At 39.7% G+C, this 20,884-nt stretch overlaps 1 protein-coding gene across 2 annotated transcripts in view; it reads right to left on the minus strand.

The window, feature by feature from the left end:
• CFI (complement factor I) overlaps nucleotides 1-20,884 on the minus strand; it is a 48,607-nt gene that overhangs the window by 20,721 nt on the left and 7,002 nt on the right. For both annotated transcript variants that reach the window (XM_057546913.1, XM_007191025.3), the window contains exons 2-9: nucleotides 17,670-17,850; nucleotides 16,637-16,776; nucleotides 16,156-16,293; nucleotides 9,193-9,472; nucleotides 7,203-7,356; nucleotides 3,571-3,737; nucleotides 2,588-2,701; nucleotides 2,333-2,443 (exon numbers count right to left, since the gene is read on the minus strand). In XM_057546913.1, the coding sequence (XP_057402896.1) occupies nucleotides 2,333-2,443; nucleotides 2,588-2,701; nucleotides 3,571-3,737; nucleotides 7,203-7,356; nucleotides 9,193-9,472; nucleotides 16,156-16,293; nucleotides 16,637-16,654 (982 nt within the window). In that variant the 5' untranslated portion in view covers nucleotides 16,655-16,776; nucleotides 17,670-17,850. The remainder of the gene's footprint in view (nucleotides 1-2,332; nucleotides 2,444-2,587; nucleotides 2,702-3,570; nucleotides 3,738-7,202; nucleotides 7,357-9,192; nucleotides 9,473-16,155; nucleotides 16,294-16,636; nucleotides 16,777-17,669; nucleotides 17,851-20,884) is intronic.

Below are 20,884 nucleotides of genomic sequence, written 5' to 3' on the forward strand. Positions count from 1 at the left end.
ACTGAGGGTGAGGGAAGCTATCAAGCTTCACTGGCAAAAGTCAGGGCACTGTCTTCCTCCCTGAAAAATTTTTTGAAATTTCTTTCTCTCCTCTCTTCACTAAGGATTTCACTACATTTAACCAACATTAAAGTATTTTGCTCAACTGCTTTATACCCTTCAAAAAAATTAACGTGATTTGAAATCCTAAAAAGTGTGTCTTTTAAGAACTGATATCAATGGAAAATTAAACAAAATTACATTAAAGTCAAATACTTGGCATACCAAGCAATTATACATGATATAATTAATATCAATTAACTTATCCATACATATCTTCAACATTTATTTAATGCTTATGTGGAAGGCACTTTACCTGGGACATTTGGAACGTAAAAATAATTTGATCCTGTTTTAAAGGTGTTTGCTGTTGAGAAGGAAAGTTAAGACGAGTACAAAAAACTACAATAAACCATTAACAGTAACTCAGTGGTGTCCTGACACGGACTTTACCACTACACAGGAGGCTGTTGTGTCACTTCCCAGTTTGTGTTCTGTGACATCATGTCAATGGCTTGAAATCACCCACGGTGGGAGTAATTCACACCCCAGAAATTAGCAAAAGCTACAAATCAGGGAGTCCCTGTCCCTCTTCAAAGCCAACTGTTAAACATTTACCAGCGCACCACTGGATTCGTTCCATAAGTGAGGTGGATTCAAGGACCCACACTCCTCCTGCAGCCTTCGCATCTTTGAAGAAAGCAGCTCCATCCTTTCCATTCTCAGGCCAAAGCCCCTGGAGCCGCCCTTGACTGCTCATTTGTTCTCACACCCACATCCAATCTACCAGCAAATCTTTTTGGCTCTAGTTTCAAAACATATCCAGAATCTGACTGCTTCTCATCGTTTCCATTCCTACCAACTTATCCTAGTCACTATCATCTCTTCCCTGGATTACTGCAGTAGCTTCCTCACTGGTTGCCCTGCTTCGCCCCTCGCCCTCATACAGCCTATTCCCCACCCAGCAGCCAGGGTAATCGTGATTTAAAATGTAAGTCAGATCATGCCGTTCCTCTGCTTAGAGACCCAATTTCACTCACGAACAGGCCTCACTGGATCTGCCCTGATCTTCAACCCAAGCACCGCTCCAACCTCTCTCACTGCTTGTCTTTTAACCCACTAACCCCACCTGGAACACCTGCCACACTAGCCTCCTTGCTGATTGGCTCTCAAACATACTGGAATGGTCCTGTCTTAGGAACACTGCACTGGTTGTTGCCTCTGCCTAGAATACTCTTCCGCAGACGTCTGCATGGCTGGCTCCAGCTTTTCCTTCGGCGCTTTGCCTAAAAGTAATAGTGAGTGAGCCTTCCCAAGCCGCCTTCCCTAAAATTTCAGAACTTACTGCCACCCCCCTCCCCGGGGCATTTGATATCTTCCTTGCTTGCTTTATTTTTTTTCTTAGTACTTATTATTTTACTAGATATTTTTGCTTATTTCTCTTTATTGTTTCTCTTCCTCCACTAGAATATAAGATCCATGAGGGGGCAGAGATTTTGAAATGTTATTCACTATTGTAACCCCAGCATCTGGAACAGGACCTGACACACATAGTAAGAACTTAATAAATATCCGTTGAGTAGATGAATAAATATATTAACTTAGGGAGATTTTTTCCTCCAGAGAGCATCAATGGGAGCAAGAAGTCAGTCTGTGTGGGACACAGTAGGTACCTAGTAAATATTTTCCACCTTTGGAGGTTTTCCAATGAGCACCAAAAAGCAAAGAACACCTACTCACTGCTTTGAAACTTGGTAAGTAAAGGGAAAGAATTAAATATCATTCTGCCTTTCTACGATGAACTGAATTTCATGGAAACAAAATAGTTCTTCTCTATAGAATTCCAGTTAGTAAACGCAGAAGGAATGTTGAGTTAGAAATTGCCATTTTTAAAGAGAAGGGGAGAGAGATAAATTAGGAGTTAACATATACACACTACTATATATAAAATGGATAACCAACAAGGACCTACTGTATAGCACAGGGAACTCTACTCAATATTTTGTAATAACCTATAAGGGAAAAGAATCTGAAAAAGAATATATATATATAAATATATATATATATATATATATATATATATATATATATATATATATATATATGTCACTGTGCTGTACACCTGAAACTAACACAGCATTGTAAATTAACTATACTTCAATAAAAATTTTTAAAAATGAAATTGCCATTTTATAGCCCCTATTGACGAATTGGCTCTAGGCAATAATTACAAAGCCTGCTAAAACCCCTGGGTCCAATAATGAAGTATAGTAACCACGAAACTTTAAATTACCTTCACAATCAATTTCATCTTCTCCAGTAATGCAGTCCACCTCGCCATTGCACTTATACTGCTTTGGAATACAAACACCCGATTTACAGAAAAAACTTTCACCTCGGCACTCTGTGCAAACATAAATACAAGAGGGGTGTTTTTTTTCATTCTTAAAATGGAATGAGATGGAATCTTAATTCAGTGGTAAAGTTGCTTCCACTTTCTTAGTCAAAAGAATGCTTTTGAGGGTTTAAAGGCTAGATTCATTGCTACCTTTACAGCACAACTCGTCACTCTGGTCTCCACAATCATTGATACCATCACAGGCCTTCTCCTGAGGAATGAGTTTCCCATTCACACACGGAAAGGAGTCGTTTGTTGGAGAAACTGTAAAGTAGGAATGATCTTTGTGAAATTTATCTATGGAGTTGTGGGTGACATCTTTATCACATGTTTGGAATAATGGGGACCTGAAGATAAAGCCAGACACAAGTAAAAAATGATATAAAATGTATGGGTGGTAGCATTGACATAGTATATATGATTAATAAGGGAACTAAATGCCAAAGCTGGCTTACGGACGCCCTTTTATAATCTCTGAAAACCAGCATTTATTGTGGAGGTCTCTGCTCGCCTAGATGGGGCAGGGGATTCGGGAATCAGGAGCCCTTGCTGACACTGGCGAACTCTGGTGCTCATCCATTCCTTTCACGCTACTACTTTATCCCCCACCCCAATCCTGAGGCTTACTTGGCAGTGCTGTTTACATTTTGATGGTACTTTTTTTTTAGCACCAAAAAAGGCTTTGGTCTTTAATACTGTATATATGGCTAAAATATTCCAAGGTCAGGATGAAGGAGAAAAGTGGCACTGATTGCCTGAGGCACAGATGTGGTCACTTAACCATTTTAAAGGAATGTGTAATCGGCTGGACCTCTCGAGGGAGATGCTGAGTTTCTTCTAATGTTTTATTAACTTGTGTTTGCTACATCAACTTTAATCCATATGTTCAAGGAGTCAAAGGGGAGTCAAGCAACTTTACTTCCCATATAGGAACCTGGATAGAAGTAATATTTGAATGGCAGAAAGGTACAATAGGGGAAAAGCACCCATTTCGGCTCTAAAACCCAAAATATGATTTTGCCATTGTGTGTGACTGGCAAGAGGGTATCTGTAATTTATTTGTTCACTACAGACTTGATGTGAAATAAACAACCTTGAAGGAAGGGAAAATATCAGGCCAGTACTCCACTAACCTGCACTCCCTGTGTAACACACCACACCAGCCAAACCCTCGGAACTGCTAGTTAGTCCCTTAGTAAAAGTACATTCAGCCAAACTGGTCTCAAATCCTCGACAATGCACATGTAGACATTCAGTGGAATTTGTATGAGGATCTCTCCTTTGAGTATCAAGAGCACCTCTGCAAATCAAATAAATGAAACAGAAAGGTAGAATAATTAGTACTTTGTATTTATGACTTTACTGTAGGCGGTAAGGGACTAATTTCCTCTTATTTTCTACACATGGGTGATAGATTGGGCAATATGCTTAAATTCTCTGAGCTTCAATATCTTCACCTGTAACAGGGAATATAACTACCTCATTGAGTTTTGCAAAGATCAACTAAAACAATCAGTTTAAACTGACTGGCCAAAGTTCAAAACGTGGCAAGCACCCACAAATACTGGTTTCCTCTCCTCTGTTTCTTGTTAAGGAGGAATGCCTCTTCATCCACACTGCTGATTTCTTTCCAACCTGAGATGTGTCATTCTTGGCCTCTTTCTACGGCTTAACTCCTCTTCTCTCCAGGAAGGGAGTGGATTAATTTTATCAGGGAATTTTGGAAATGTAAACCAGGAAAGGTCAGCCCAGCTCTTCCATTTTTTCCTTTTGGGTCCTCTTCACCTGCCGAATGCTGTAAGTCTTACCTGGTTGGCCCCATTGTTGCCTGGGATCAGGGAGGTTCAGTTAGTTTGATTCTAGCAGGTCCATTTTGCTTTCACGCTAAGCTACATCCTCAATTCAGTCTTGACAGTATTAAGTGATATTTTGACATCTATGTGCCATTGCTTGGACTTCTCAGTTTGTTCAGAATTTGTGTAGCTAAGAGGCTACCTCAGTGACCCGATATCCTAGAGATGATGAGTTACAGTGAGCTATTCTTCCAGAATATTCAATTGCTCCCTGCTTTTCTCTAGAAGTTAATGGGGAAAATGGGTTAAAAATAAAAGGTTGAGCAAAGGTGCATCAGGCATATGTAAACAAAAATTAAGCAGTAATGGCAATATAAATATCAGATAAATCACAATGAAAGGGAAAAAGAGAGCAATTAAAGGGAACAAAGAGGTTCAGATCCATAATGAAGATATAGTGGTCATGAAACTGTGCCAAATCACATCGAAATATGAGAACAGATGGGAGCCATTTGGGGCAATCTGACAGGTGAATAATCTGAAAAACCTCTCAACCTATAAATATCTAAAAGTACTAGATAAATGTCCTCAATGAGCTCTTAAGGAATTAAGGGAAATACCCACTGGCTAAAATCAGAGAAGTCTGTTCATGAGCTTATACAAAATATAAGAACAAAAATTGGGAGATCAAAGAGTGAGAGAGTTTGCCATTAGGTTGAATCATAGGTTGTAGGTCACAAACTGTCAAAAATAAGAAATACTCTATGGCTCAATGTAATGATAAGAGACTCTCACTAATGAACTACTAGCAGATGTGGTTTAGGCAGAAGAAAATTGAAGCCAGAACAAAGAAGTGAGATGAAAGAAGCAACACAAACCAGAAAGTTGGTAAACATGAAGTACATCTGAGTAAGCACTGACTGAACAAAAGTGATGATAATTGCTTATTATATAATGATAGCAATTAACTTCAGGAATATATAAAAATAAGGTTGAACAAAATACTGGAAACTTGACACGGTAATGCCATTCTTTGTATTGATATTATTCCTGAAGAGGCCAAGGACTTCCTAAGTTAAGGGTTCATGGTATAAATGTAAAGATAACCACTAAAGGAATACAAATAGGATGTGTATAATTTTCAAACCAATTAGAGGAAGAAAAAGGAGAAGATTAAGAAACAACAACATCAGCTTTATTAACCTAACAGAAATTTTAAAAGGAAGAAACAAGAGGACAGAAAAAGCAGGGTAACTAATAAGCCCAAAACAAGATAGGAAAAATAAATTCAACAATGTAAATAATCACAATAATGTAAATGGACTAAACTCTTCAGACAGTTATTGTCATATTGTATTTTTTTTAAAAAATCTAGATATGTGTTGTTTATAAGGGACAAACTTAAAAGATAAAAACATAGAAAACCTTAAAGAAAAGCTGGGAGGTAAACTTTCCTCTGAAGATAAGGAGACCATGGAAAAAGCCGTAGAAGAAAAGATTGAGTGGCTGGAAAGTCACCAAGATGCTGACATTGAAGATTTCAAAGCTAAAAAGAAGGAGCTAGAAGAAATTGTTCAGCCAATTATCAGCAAACTCTATGGAAGTGCAGGCCCTCCCCCAACTGGTGATGAGGAACCAGCAGACAAAGATGAGTTGTAGACACTGCTCTGCTAGTGCTGTAATATTGTAAATAACTGGACTCAGGAACTTTCGTTAGGAGAAAATTGAGAGAACTTAAGTCTCGAATGTAATTGGAATCTTCACCTTGGAGTGGAGTTGAAAATGCTATATAGCCCAAGTGGCTGTTTACTGCTTTTCATTAGCAGTTGCTCACATGTCTCGGGGTGGGGGGCGAGGAAGAATTGGCTATCATCAAAAGTGGGTAAAAAAGCTGGGTTAGGATTTGTGTTCACCTTGAAAATGTTCTATTTAACAATTGGGTCATGTGCATCTGGTGTAGGAACTTTTTTCTACCATAAGTGACACCAATAAATGTTTGTTATTTAAAAAAAAAAAAAAAAAAAAAAAAAACATAGAAAACCTGTAAGTAAATAAATGGGAAAATATTTGAATAAAGCAATCAACAAGCTTGCTTATTCTGATGGAAAACACATCTATTATGCAGAACCCTGCACATGAAGCATTTAAAATATACTCAGTACAAAGCAAGTCTCAAAAAAATATTTAAACAATTGTCATCATATGGAGACATTCTCTCCCCACAATAAAATTAAATGGCAAATCTATATAAAAAAGTTAACCAAAAGCGAACTAATATACTCATTAGGAATGTAAAAAAAAAGAAACTTCTAAATTATGTATGAGTCAAAGAAGAAATTATATTGAAAATTAGAAAATATTTTGAATTGAACAATAAATAAAATACCCACTTATAGAGGGTTATGGCATGCAGATGAAGCATTACCTAGAGGGAAACTTGTACATTAAATGCTTATATTAGAAAATAAGAAAAACTGAAAATTGATGAGCTAAGCATTTTAACTAACAGAATTAGAAAAAATACAATAGGGAAAAGAAGAGAGAGAGCCAAAGATAAAAGTTAATGAAAATAAAGAAACAAGAGATAATTTACAAATACAAAAATCAAAAACACTAATCAAATAGACAAATCTCTGCAAGGTTGAGAAAAAAAAGAGAGAAGGCATATATAAACAACATTAGGTATGAAGGAGTGGATGTAATCATAGGTGAATAGAGATAATGATGAATGTATTTGCAAGTCTACAGATGGTCAAAAGATTGCATCCAGATACCTGAGCAAACTTTGTGTGCTCAGCAGTGTTCTAAGTGCTAGTTGAGCATAAACCCACTTCATCCTCATGACAGGCAGTTAATATGCTCAGGTTACAGTTGAGGAAGTTGAGGCACAGAAAGATAGGGTAATCAAAAAAAAAAAAAAAGTTGGAATAATAAAATCAGCCCTGGGAAAATTCAGTGACACAAGCACTCACAGTTGAAATCCAAGGTCAAGGCAGGCCACGTTGGCCTGTGTAATGCTCCAGCTTTTTCCACACACAAACATTTTTTTATCTTGGTCTATAAGTTTTACTTCAACAATTCCTTCTGAATGTCCTTTTTCATTCTCCAAGGAAACACTAAATTGTTCTAAAATTAAAAAAAAAAAGAATGAGCAATATTCAGGCACTCTTTCTCCTCTTGATTAAGTCTCTAAAGTAATAAAATACATAATTTCTAATTAACTTTGAACACCATGAAGATTTTTTTCTTTTTTTGGCTGCGTTGGGTCTTCGTTGCTGGGCACGGGCTTTCTCTAGTTGCGGTGAGCGGGGGCTACTCTTCGTTGTGGTGTGCAGGCTTCTCATTGCGGTGGCTTTTCTTGTTGCAAAGCACGGGCTCTAGGTGCACGGGCTTCAGTAGTTGTGGCTCGCGGGCTTAGTTGCTCCGCGGTATGTGGGATCTTCCCGAACCAGGGATTGAACCCGTGTCCCCTGCATTGGCAGGCGGATTCTTAACCACTACGCCACCAGGGAAGACCCACCATGAAGATTCTAACAAATGGTAAGCAATTATTTTATGAGGGCTTATTATGTGTCAGTAGCTGTGCTACCCAGTTGTAAAAAAAAGTACCATAAAATCCTCATATCAACCCTATGAAGATTAGGGTGATATTTATCCCTATTTTTACACATGAGGAATCTAAATTTATCCATTTTTATACATGAGATTAAGTTACTTGCTCAAGGACTGAAGCCAGGAATCTGAACCTGCTATATTGATCTGACTCCAAAATCCGTGCTCTTAAAAGTTAGCCAAGCAAATAATGAAAATGTAAGAAAGGTTTATGTATTCTCATATATTTAAGGCATTTCATGCCTCAAGAGAACAAAAGTCTGACCCTGACAAAATAATCTCCACAGTTGCTTTCGTCCTCTCCAACAAGTAAGAGGGATGGACTCAATTACGGATCTTTCTTCTTCCTGTTCCACAGTACCTTAACATCTTAACTCAGCAATACAAAAATATTTAGGCTACTGTGTGCTGGCATATGTCACGGTAACTTTAAAAAGAACGTTTTAAGCATTCTTCTGTAAATTCATGAAATGTCTGTGATAATTCATATCAGAAGACAACGAGCTTAAGGTTTGCTGTCACAGCTAAAATTTCATGAGTGTTCTCTGTGTACTATTCACAGAGCTTTACATACATCATGTTATTTAATTTTCACAAGAGTCTTATGAGTTAGGAACTACTGTTACTCACATTTTACAGATGTGGAAACTGCATTCCAGAGAGGCCACATAGTCTGTCAATAATCGAGGTGGGGCTTGGAGGGGCTTACAGCTAAATCTGACCGACAGTGAGACCCTTAAATCTTAACCACTCTACTAATCTACATATTAGGGTCCCAGCCTCCTCACTACATTAAGCACCTGGATGAAGTCTTGACAAGCTCTCTCATCTGATGTGCCAAGTTCGCTAGGCTGGAGTACATCCTAGGCCAGCAATGGCCTGAGCTAAACCTTGGATCAGGGCTGATGGTTTGGGGCTAGGGAAAGGGGTAGGGACTGGTGGGATGGATGCTGGGAGAAATGATTGGGGCTGGGGTCCAAAGGGGTTCCATATCAGTGTACCAGTCTCATGTAAAGCCCTTTTCACTGGGCTCTGAACCAACTCAACAGCTCCGGGAATAATCCCTTTAGCCAAGTAGAAGTGAGAGTGGGGATAATTCTGAAGGGCTGGGCAGCAGAGAGTGGCATAGGCACTGAGGGGAAGGACCAGCCTCAGGGCCTCATGCTCTGGACTCAAGGCTTGGCTAGATTCTGATGATCCCCTAACTTCTTTAGTTATCACCCCAGTTACTAGTGAGGGTCTAGAGAAGAATTTTGAGTTGTCGTCATAACATTTCATAGGAAAAGTATTTTCTAACAGAAAATATAGTAGACAATTTTCTTCTTACAAAATAAACTAGGCTTTTCCTACCTTCACCTGTGCATGCTCCCGTTTTTAAAAACTTTGCCTCTGGACGAAGACATTCAAAACTCTTTTGCTGACAGTAAGTTGGGTAGCTTTTCCCATTAACTGAACACACCCTGGTACCATTCTTTGGGCACTGATAAGGAAGTTTACAAATACAGGTCCCATCGATGCATTTCTGCCATGGTTGGCAGAAGACTTTATTGCAGGAGAGACATGTGTATTTTTCAGTTAAGCACTTTTTCTCCACGAGGTCCTCTTGAAATGTGTCTGATGTTGAAGTGGACTATAAAGCACAAAATAAACATTAGCTTAGCAACAATCTAAAATCTTTTTAAAGATGAATACATGAGCTACAAATGACCAGTGATACATGGGTATTCAGATTGATCAGTATCACCATCCCAGAGAAATGCATACAGTATAAGACATGTTTCATCAGTGATAATTCTCTGTGCCGATAAGGGAAGTGTGATAGATAATTTTTAAACTCAAATCATGGAAATAAATGTTGATATAACCTTCTTCAGATGCTGTGTATCAAAATCTTCCCCTTCCTGGAATTTATTAACAATAGAAAAATAGTCTAAACGTATGTTATCAGGACATCATTTACGTATATTATGGCACATTAAAAAAGAAAAGATGGGCTTCCCTGGTGGCGCAGTGGTTGAGAATCTGCCTGCCAATGCAGGGGACACGGGTTCGAGCCCTGGTCTGGGAGGATCCCACATGCCGCGGAGCAACTGGGCCCGTGAGCCACAATTACTGAGCCTGCGCGTCTGGAGCCTGTGCTCCGCAACAAGAGAGGCCGCGATAGTGAGAGGCCTGCGCACTGCGATGAAGAGTAGCCCCCGCTTGCCACAACTGGGGAAAGCCCTCGCACAGAAACGAAGACCCAACACAGCTATAAATTAAAAATAAATAAATAAATAAAAAAGAAAAGATGAATACGTGAAGGAAAGGAACAAAACAGACTCATATATCCCACAGTATAGATGAGGGTAATGTGTTCTGGTGGTTTTTAGAATCAAACAACCCTGGCTTCTAGTCTCAACTGGGGCACTTATATGGCCTTGAGCAAGTTACTTACCCTCATGAAACATGTTTCGTCATCTGTAAAATGTTTCCTTCTATTTTGCAAGGTTATTTTAAGGATTAGAAATAAAATGTGTAAAATGGTTGGCAGGTACTAGGCATGAAATCAGTGGGAGCTGTTATTATTCAAAAGCCAACATAAAATTCTGCCTTTGAAGAAATCAATGAATCTCGACAGTTATGTTAAGGAGTAGAAAATTTGGTGGTAATTATAGTCTCATGGAATGAATTGAGGAATGAAATTGATTAATTCTATTAATAAATGCAAAACCATTTGCTAAACTCCTACTTTGTGCAAAATCCTGCTAAGATGAACATGACATGGGCTCTGTCTTCCAAGGGCTTGATATCTAGACAATAAGATAGAAACACGCATAATAACTGGGGTAAGTGATATAACAGTCATACAAATAAGATACAGTATTCTTGGAGATCCAGAGTGGGAGAGAACAAGTCTTTCCGGGGGCTTTTTTTTTTTTTTTTGGCTGCTCCCTGTGGCATGCAGGATCGGGGATCCCAACTAGGGATTGAACCTGTGCTCCCTGCAGTGGAAGCGCAGTCTTAACCACTGGACCGCCAGGGAAGTCCCTCCAGGGGCATTTTAAACAGCCTCATGGAGCATCTGAGCAAGGTGAGGAAGGTCAGGTGTTAGCAGAGGGTAGGTGCTAGCAAAACACAGGAGGAATGGTGCACAGTGTATTTAGGGAATTGTGAGCAGTCCCAAGTGATGGGCTTGTGTGTGCTTCACCTGGGATGGTCATTGGTTAGGAAACTGGGGAGGAAGAGGCAGCAGGAGTGGAGCAAGAAAATGATTTGGAAAGACACTTGAACAAGCAAAAGCAAGAGGACTGGACAATTTAATGCATGTAGGGGTTGACAGTAGAACTAGGTTTTGAGGCTGAGTGTTAGTAAGGACGTATAATGCCATTCATCAATATAGATATTAAGTTAAGGTAGAGAATTATGAGTTTGGCTTGGGACCTGTTGATTCTGATATGCCTGAAGGATGTGCATTTGGAGATATTTTGTGGAAAAGGGAAATGTGTGTCTGAAGCTTGGAAAACAGATGATCAGCTCATTCATCAATTAATTCACTGAATGATTTCGTAAGCACTGCTCTGTGCCAGGGAACAGCCTGAGGCTAGGATCAGAGGGATAAAAATCCCTGCCTAAGGCGTGCACCAACCACAAGAGAGACGGGCAAGCCTGCCTGACAGTTTCCCTGGTAGAAGTGGGCCGGGGATGCCATTAGGACAGTGGGCCCGTGGCCTGACTAGGAGGCTTGAGAACATCTCCCAGAAGAGCTGATGTCTGGGATGAGCACTGAGAGCACTGAGAAGGAGTCAGCTGGCAAGGGTGGTGGGAGGTGCTCCGGGCAGGACTGTGAGAACAAGAACAGCAAGAACAGGCAGCCACTGAGAGACTGAACAGTGGAGCAAATTTGCATTTGAGGAAGATCTTTCTGGAGATCAGAGCAGACAAACAGGCAGGAGGCCAATTAGACCTGCAGGAATCCAGAGGAAATACAATGAAGGCTGGGAATAGGTCAACTGGGTCAAAAGCCAGTTGTGGAAAGTCAACGCTCTCTCTCTGTCCCCTAGACACCCCCTTTGGAGGATGGGCATCCTTTTGTCCAGTCTCCCCAGCCTCCAGCCTTAACACCCCCCCAACCTTGCTCAGTGCCCTCCAGCTGCAGTAACAGCAAGCTGGGGCAGAAACAAATTGAACAATCTTTAAGGGCTATGATGAAGACAAATAAAAACCAGTCCTTTAAAAACCACACAAAAATTTGCAAAAGCCGTGAAAGTCATTCTATCCAACATGCTTTTCAGTAAACTTTATCAAATAGCCAGGAAATTTGACAAATTTGTCGTTAACTACACTGGTTTTTGACACACTGATCTAGAATAAAATCTAGTAGTTACATACTTTTCATGGTTCCATGTACCTCTTTTGTAGCACTTATTAGAGTTGACAGTTTTGTAATTACTTAGCTCCTGTGTCTTCCACTGACAAAATTTAAGTGCCCTGACAGCTGGGACTGTCAGCTTTTACGTATCACCTTTCTATTGAAAGAGCAATACTCTAATTGGGTGCAAGCAGAAAAAACTTGATTTTTTTCCCCAAATTGATCCCTTTCTGAGGTGTCATTTTTCCTTGATCTTTAGAAAGAAACTTGGGCAAGTGCCATCAACTTTTCAGTCACTCTTAGATTAGAGCAAAAATGAAAGATTAAAAGACTTTTGGTCCCAGGAACAGTCATATGTAACAGACATATATTACAATGTCCAGTTTTGGGTAATCATTTAGACTCTGACCTTCATTTCAGGTGAAAGGTCCTTTCTCCTAGCTCAGACTTTCTTCAGGGGCATGGTGGGCCTGGTATTCATTGAATGAATGGTGAAAAACAAAAACAAAAACAAAAAGAGAACACTGAGGAGAATTTTACATTTTAGGAGCTGAAGATTTTAGGAGCACGGGCTCTAGGCGCGTGGGCTTCAGTAGTTGTGGTATGTGGGCTCAGTAGTTGTGGCTCGTGGGCTCTAGAGCACAGGCTCAGTAGTTGTGGCACGTGGGCTTAGTTGCTCCGTGGCATGTGGGATCTTCCCAGAGCAGGACTCAAACCCCCCACGTCACCTGCATTGGCAGGCAGATTCTTAACACTGCACCACCAGGTAAGTCCCAAGCCTAGTATATTTTTAAACAACAGATACTTTTTTTTGGCTGTGTTGGGTCTTCGTTTCTGTGCGAGGGCTTTCTCTAGTTGCGGCAAGTGGGGGCCACTCTTCATTGCATGCGCAGGCCTCTCACTATCGCGGCCTCCCTTGTTGCGGAGCACAGGCTCCAGACGCGCTAGTACTGGAGGTGGTTGAGCTGCATCCTGCCCTGGGCATGTGTGCTGCTTTCTAAATTCCCCAGTATACACAGGGACTTTTGAATGCACTAATTTCCCATTGAAACTCTAACTTTTCCTTCCAAGCTTTGGCATGCTATTGTATGTCTCAACTGTAATCTTTTGTCCCAGGTGGCTGTATGTTGTTTTTTTGCTTGCTTTCTAATGTTTTTGAGAAACGTCTGCTGGCTTTCCACTCTGAGTTCCAAGTTAGATGAAACAAAGACAAGTACATTGTGTCAGTCTTTCAAGTAGTCCCCGGGTAGGTTAGAACAAACACAGTTCTTTTTAAATAAAGTCTGCTCTGCTCCTTTTAGAGCCAGGGACTAGAGTTCCACGCTGGGAACGTGGACTGCCATCTTCAAGACTGCCACTGAGTTGGGAACAGGGTGGGGTAAGGGCAAGTAGAAATGCCACAGTTTTTCTACCATTTTTAAATTGTCTTTTTCCTTCGTTCAGCATTCACTTGGGTGCTGTAGGCCTCTGATAACTGGAGTTCTGACGAAGGTGGTTCTGAAAGTTTGCTTGATTTTTCTATTTTTTTGTGGAGGGACAAGTGTTTGGATTTGCCTACTCTGCCATGGTTGCTGACATCACTCTCTGCATTATGTGTTGCCTCCTGTGCATATCCTCTTTCCAGCATTTTGTCACTCTGCTGAACATCACCCTACTTCTTTCCTTCCAAAATACTACCCATATAAACCAAAGTTTGCAGTATGCTTTTAGGGTAAAATAAAAATTTAAGGTTTCAGTCAGGGATTATGTCACAGCACAGTACTATCACTGTAGGTAACCATATTGACTGAAATATCTGGCTTCCCTGTTCTTTAATATCCCTTGGTTATTGATACAGCAGCCACTACCTCTGTGCTCTGAGTTTCTCTCCATCCTTTCCTAAGTCCCCTTACCTCTTTGTCTGGGTAGGTTCAGTAAAACCAGAATTCTCATTTCACTATTCAGAACAACTTAAGTCTAACCCACTGCCAGCCCACCCCATCATTGACATCATTGATTCAATGACATAATCCACCCATCATTGACATATGATGGGTAGATTATCAGTCTATCAAAATGGACTCCAAATCAGTCCCTCAGAATGTTTTGATATAAAAAGGGAGTGGGGCTTTTTATTCCCTAGAAGGAAATCTGCTCCCAGCTTTCAAAATAACAAACGTTTCTCCTAGCTGTACATATTTTATTTCATGTTGAAAATGTAGATATATTTTAAAACTTCTTTGAACACATTTATGTTGTCTCTATGGTAACCTCCATTTTAAAATGGTTATTTCTCAGCAGATGGGATAAAAAAATCATTCCATTTTCTTTTATAAACTAATATTTTAAGAAGTTCTGGAATTTTCACAAATATGGTATTAACTCTTTTCAAAATGCTGTTTCTTAAAGGAATGAAGACAACTTTATTGTTGGATGATTTTTCAGTAAAAGAAAGAGGCTCTTTTCCTTTGTGTAAGTGAAAACTACTATATTCAGTTTTGGGTTTTTTTTCCTGTTTTTTGTCCAGGAATCCAAAATGTTGCTGAAATATCTTTTTTTCAAAAAACAAATTTTTCTTGTTATAATGTAACACATTTATTTGGTATTTAAAAAAGAAAAATAAAGAATGAATAAAACAGAATTTCTGAACTCTGAAAATTCATAAATGCATAAAACATAAAATAAAAATCACCAGCAATCCCATTACTCAGAGATACCAACTGTTATTTATTTGATATACATTCCTCATGAACTTTTAAATTGCCATTTATATAAGCAGTTATATGTGTGTATTTCTGTGTGTGTGTGTGTGTGTGTGTGTGTGTGTATTTTTCTCTTTAACAAAAATAAGATTTTTAGTGAGGGTTTTTTTATTTCAATAAATATAAAAGCACAATTTTAATGGCTACATGATAGTTCATTTATGGACTACAATAATTTAATCGATTTTAATCAACAAGCACTTACTTTACTTCCATTTGTTCTGTACTATACACATTGCATATAGATTTTAGAAGTTACAAGAAACAAAGTATATAATTCTGATTTCTTAGGTAGTTTTCTTTAAATATTTGCTGCTATAAACAGGCATTAAAACAAATTTTGGAATTGTTTCAAAACTCTTTGATCACAAAAGCAGGCAATCATCAATAAGTGTCTAAAATGTCTTAAACATTTCTAACTTTAATAGACCAGCTTTCAGACTGACTACAATCTGTCATTTCGGTTTTAACTCCTTGAGTTGCCTACAAAGCCTCTACTCTGATCAAACGGGTTTATTCATCTGGAAGAGCCCAGTGCTGTGCTATCTTTCTGCCATAACACTTGCTGCTTTTTCAGGCTGAAAACTCACTTCCTCTTTCTCTCCACTGATCAAATCTAATCCAGAATTATAGGCCTAGCTCAAATCCTATTTGACCCATAAACTCTCCCTGATCTCCTAGCAGGAAGGGATTTTTCCTCTCATTAATGCCCCTTGGCAGATAGTATTTGTACCATTTTTTGGCAATTAAATATATATGTCTTTTAAAAGTTCCTTCTCTTGTGTTTTCATATATTATTTAAATTTTGCTTATTTCCTCATTGGCATACTTGTATCGTCTTTCTACAACTGTACCAAACGGTTACTGAAGGAAGAGATCAGTCTTGCCATTTGCCCAGCACTCTACCTTGCACATAGATAGAGGTAGCTTGATAAATGTTTACTGATTTAATAATTACTGTAAATATAGATCTATATTTGTAAAATTCTCATTCAGTTCAATTTCTATGCACAGAGAATAGCACATGAAAAAAGCAATTTCTTAAAGCTCTTTCATCAAGATGTTAACATAAAATCTTTGTTACTGACTAGATACTGTCATTGTTGGCAACGGAACTATGTAATCCTTAAGTCAAAATAGTATCCTTAAGATGTTTTCTGTATTTTTATAGTATTTGAAATATCTACTTAAAATAGTTTGCATAAATATTGAATTACTTACCTCACAAAAACTTAAGCAGAAGCACAAAAGTAACAGAACAGCATGAGCAAACTTCATGTTGGAGACAATCAGGGTCTGTATCTCTGCTGTGGACTCTTCTGCACCCCAGATATTCTTTTGAAATTTAATTTTTAACCTCTGAAAAAATATTTAAAAAGAGCAAGCCTCCTAAAGAGTTTTGTACTTTTGAACTCATGTAGATTTTGGCAAAATTCCAGAGTTTTACCGTAACTGAAACCAAAAAGGGCCTCAGTAAATAGCTGAGGGACTGTGTTTCCTGGAGAGGAAACTGATGCCCCACCTTGATACTGAACAATGCCTCGTTCTGTTTTCTAGAGAAGACAGAAATCACTAGAAGAAATTTCTTATGTTTTGGTAAAATAGAATTATATATTTTTCTTTAAGGACAAAAACTAGTAAATGGTAAGAAGTAAAAGTCCATCATATTGAAGGTTATGCTGAATACATTAAAAATCCTCACCAAAACGCTTCCTTTCATTCACAAGTTGTTCTGCGATCAAATTATTTTCTCTAAGCAGAAATGCTGTCAACAGTTTGGATTCTCCTGAAGCAGATGTGAGACAGAGTATGGGGTGTGAGATACTTATCAGGAATCAGCTCCTGGGAAAGGAAGGGAGGAGAAGCAGGAATGAGCAGAAAATCAGACTGCAATGCAGGTTTGACAAAGCCTTGCCCAGCTCATGGGGGCCTCTGGAGCAACAGTGGCCAGTCACAGTGGCCCTGGGTCATGCAGAAATGGCTAGATCCTGCCTGCCTTGCTCAGTCACCTGGTGAGGGCTGCCCAGGAAATGCTTGCCCTTAGGTGAGGCAGGTCTCTGTTGCTGAGGCAGACCTTGAAGGATCTGACAGTTAGTTGCTGTCAGAAGGAAGTGTCAGCTGACCACACACTTCACGGCCAGGCAGCCAGACCTTCCTTGAAGGCGGATCTGGGAAACTCATCTCCCTGTTTTTCAGAGTCTACGATTTGCACCTTTTAGATCTACTTTCCATCTATGCTTCAAGGGTGGCTCCTTCAAAACTGCAGTGGACCTTTCTTCCTGAGAGATTATTTAGGAGAGGGAGGTTGCGGAGAGGAGGAGGGGAGGGAACTGTAGCCCCTGCCCTTGCAGTTGACCTTGGGGCTGCAGTTGATACTCACCCCCCGCCTCCTTCCTATCCATTCTAGATTCCCTTCACCCTGAGTTTCCACCTCTGCTGACCTCAGTGGCTTACCTGGTGGGATGACCCACAGCCTCTTCCAGGAGTTATCCAGCCCCTGATTACCATTCACTTCTCAGACCATTGTTGCCGTTTCTATCCCTTTACTGTCACAAGAGACACCTGAGCAGCTCATATGGTTCCATACACATTTCTCCCTACCCTCATTGTATAATAGCAGCCTAACTTCCTCTGAAGGATCAGGGTCAGTTACTCCTGTCAAGATGGTGACGCCCCCTCTTTCCTGCTGGTCCCCAGACACAAGCAGCTCAGTGTGCACCAGGCAGAAGGCTCACCTTATCATTCAGTGGGATTCCTGTTGTGCCGAAGGACAAAGGTGCGCTTCCTGTGAGGAACAGACCTCAGAGTACAAAGTGTGGAGACAAGAGCACACAGCCTCCAGGTGGTCATCAGAAGCGATGGTAAGTGTGGTTATTCCTGCTTCTGCTCCTTGGCTCCCAGACCTGTGTCTTCTCTCTGTTGGGGATACAAAGCTATATGAAGGTCCTTTGATTCAATGCATATACTGCTTCCCGGAGGATAGCACCCAGTCCTCTCAGAGTATTGCCTTTAAGTAGCACCTCAGCTTGGCATTCAGCAGGCTACTCCAATGCTCCACAAGGCTGCCAGCTGCACAGTGGTATAGTATGTGATATGACCAGTGGATTGCATGGTCATAGGCCCACGCTCACATCTCCTTTGCTGTAAAGTGGGTTCCCTTGTCTGGCAGGATGTTATACGGGATCCCCTGTTGGAGGATTAAATACTCTGTAATCCTTTGGCTCATGATCCTGAGGCCCTGCAGACAGAAAAGGTACATCCTTATCCACAATTTATGTCTATGCCTGTGAGAATGTACCACTGGCCCTTTTAAGATTGAAAGAACCGAATGTGTCAATTTGCCAGCAAGTAGCTAGCTGGTATCCTTGATGAGTTTTGCCATCTTGGGGGCTCAGCATTGGTCTCTGTTGCTGTCAGATTGGACATTTGTTGATGGCAGTAGCTAAAGAAACCTTCAGGGTCCATGCTATTGGCCTCATGGGTATCTTCCATCTCTGCCACCATGGCCACTTTATTCTTGTGCCCATTGTGCTAGTACTGAGGTGGTTGATGACTGAGATTGGCTGATTATCAATTGGCTGAGTCATTTTGTTGATTATTTATTACTTTTCTCTGGTGGATGTTCTCTGGTGGGCGTTAACATGTGATACAAAGATTTCTACACTTCAGCCCTACTCCTATATGTACATCCACATGTTTCTCCCCTTCTAGAAACTGTGATTCCATATATAGTCTAACCTTAGGCCACTTATTTTTCCACACAAAGTGGAGAGCCAGGTGTGCCACCTGAAGCTCTGCCCATGGGGATGACTTTCTTTCACCACTGTCTTTCAGAACCATTACTAAGTATGGCTGTAATGCAGCTGCTATTTTCAGGCTGTACCTACATGCTGAGCCCATCTGTGAACCAAACCCAAACTTTTCCCTCCTCCTTTAGCTGGTCATTACCAGAGTCCCCACAGAGCCACAGGTGTGAGCTGAGGGAGGAACACAGGTGCAATGGTTTGGATTTGGGGGAAAGGGGGGAATTGGGGCCACCTGCTCATGTATTTTGCTTGTGCCCTTTTTGTTGTTTGTATTTGGTTCCAGATGTAACATTTTCATCTTACGTTTTTGCTAGGCCTCCTCAGCTTTGTACTTCATGGGTCTGTTAGGACCCAGCTCATAACAGGCATCTCTGCCACAAGGTGACACAGCGTCATGTTCGGTTGTTCCACATTTACCAGGGTTCAGTAGTGCCCAGGTTGTTTCTCAAAAAGAATATAATTCTCTGCTACAGATGGCATGGCCTTGCTCCAGAACCCCAGGGTCCCGTATTGTAGTTCTCCCACCGAGTCTTCCTCAAACACTCTGCAATGTTTTCTCCCACCACTGATACCTCCAACACTGCAGGGTCTTCTGGATTACTGCAGAACTCTTTCCTGCTCTGGTAGCCAATGAACTATTCTTCAGTGTGAAATATTTGCCCAGAAGTCAAATATTCCCCAAAGGGAATATCCCCAAAAAGGCTCACTAAATTTTGTGCTTCCTTCTTTGTGAAATGAAGTACAAAATAATTTATCTTTTAATTTAGAGAAGATGTTCTGGAAGGTTTCTGAGCGCTGTTTTCCTAAAATTTGACGCATGTGCCAGGATTTATCACCTCTGGAGCATGTGTGTCTAATCAAGGCATTCAGTATGTTAGCCACCTCTTGCTTATCTGCTCTGATTAAGGTAATGCCATTAATGTAATAAAACAATGTAATGTTTTATAAGAAGTCCAGATGATACCCAGATTTCTTCAGACTTTATTATGGCAGAAGTTGGGACATAAGACCTATGAAAAAATTCTAAATGTATACTGTTGTTCATCCCACATGAATGCAAACTGTTTCCAATATTCTTTTCTGCTTAAAATACTTATAGTGGTTTTGGTTTTCCTGACCAAATTCTTATTGATATAGTTTATAATACTGCTAAAACTAGAATCAAGGTTCTTGTCTCTAAAAGAAATTTTATTGAAACAAATATTAAACCTTAGGTAGGGGGTGAAATTTCTAAGCTTAGAAAGAAGAAAACAAAAAGACATTTATATATCCAAGTTATGTTAAAAATTTTATAACAAAAAAAGCACTGAAAAAAATGAACTAAGCATGCAACTCAGGATACCATTAAAAAAATATCAAAAAGAATCAAAATGATAGAAAGGAACTAATAAAGACATAAGCAATAGTAAATAAACCAAAAACTAAAAAAGTAGTAGACTTGATAAATAACACGAGTCATTTTGAGAAATAATTTTTAAAAAGAGAGAGTAAAACAATTTTAGAGGAAAGCTATTTCAGTGGACATTTTTAGGGGGCTGCCAACATCCATTATCCTTCATAATAGGTTCCCAATTTTCTGTGTGGAATTATCTTTCTTCTATTATGAGTTGTTTTGGTGGGAGAGTAATTCCAGGCACCTGCTTTCCAAATGGAAGTTGAGAAATCCATATCCAGCCTCTTTCCATTCCTTTTTATAGCCCAGGGACTGATCAAAGAGTCTCTCTCTCTCTCTCTCTCTCTCTCTCTCTCTCTGGTGTTGGAGTCTTGAGTTAAGTGATAAGAGAACAAAGGAACAGTTGTGAATTATTTATTGAGGCAGCAGAAGCAGCAGCAGCATACTGGTTAGACTGCTTCAGCTATAAAATAAGCTTCTTTTGATTCCTTTTGGCCTTGTTAAGTATCTTTGGTTCTTAAGCCTAGGTGCTTAGTCACCTGTCAGTACTGTAAACATCCTATTATCTTCCAAGTGAATTTTCTTTTACTAAAGTTAGCCAGAGTTGGTTTGGTGGCTTGTCACTTAGAACCTTAAGTGATAAAATCATGTGCAATTTATCAAATAATCTGAAGATCTGGAAGAAAATTTCCAGGAAAAATAGAATTATTGGAATTGACTCAGGAAGAGATAGAAAATTCAAATAAATTAA

This window comes from Balaenoptera acutorostrata, chromosome 5 (assembly GCF_949987535.1).
Source record: "Balaenoptera acutorostrata chromosome 5, mBalAcu1.1, whole genome shotgun sequence".
NCBI lineage: Eukaryota > Metazoa > Chordata > Mammalia > Artiodactyla > Balaenopteridae > Balaenoptera > Balaenoptera acutorostrata.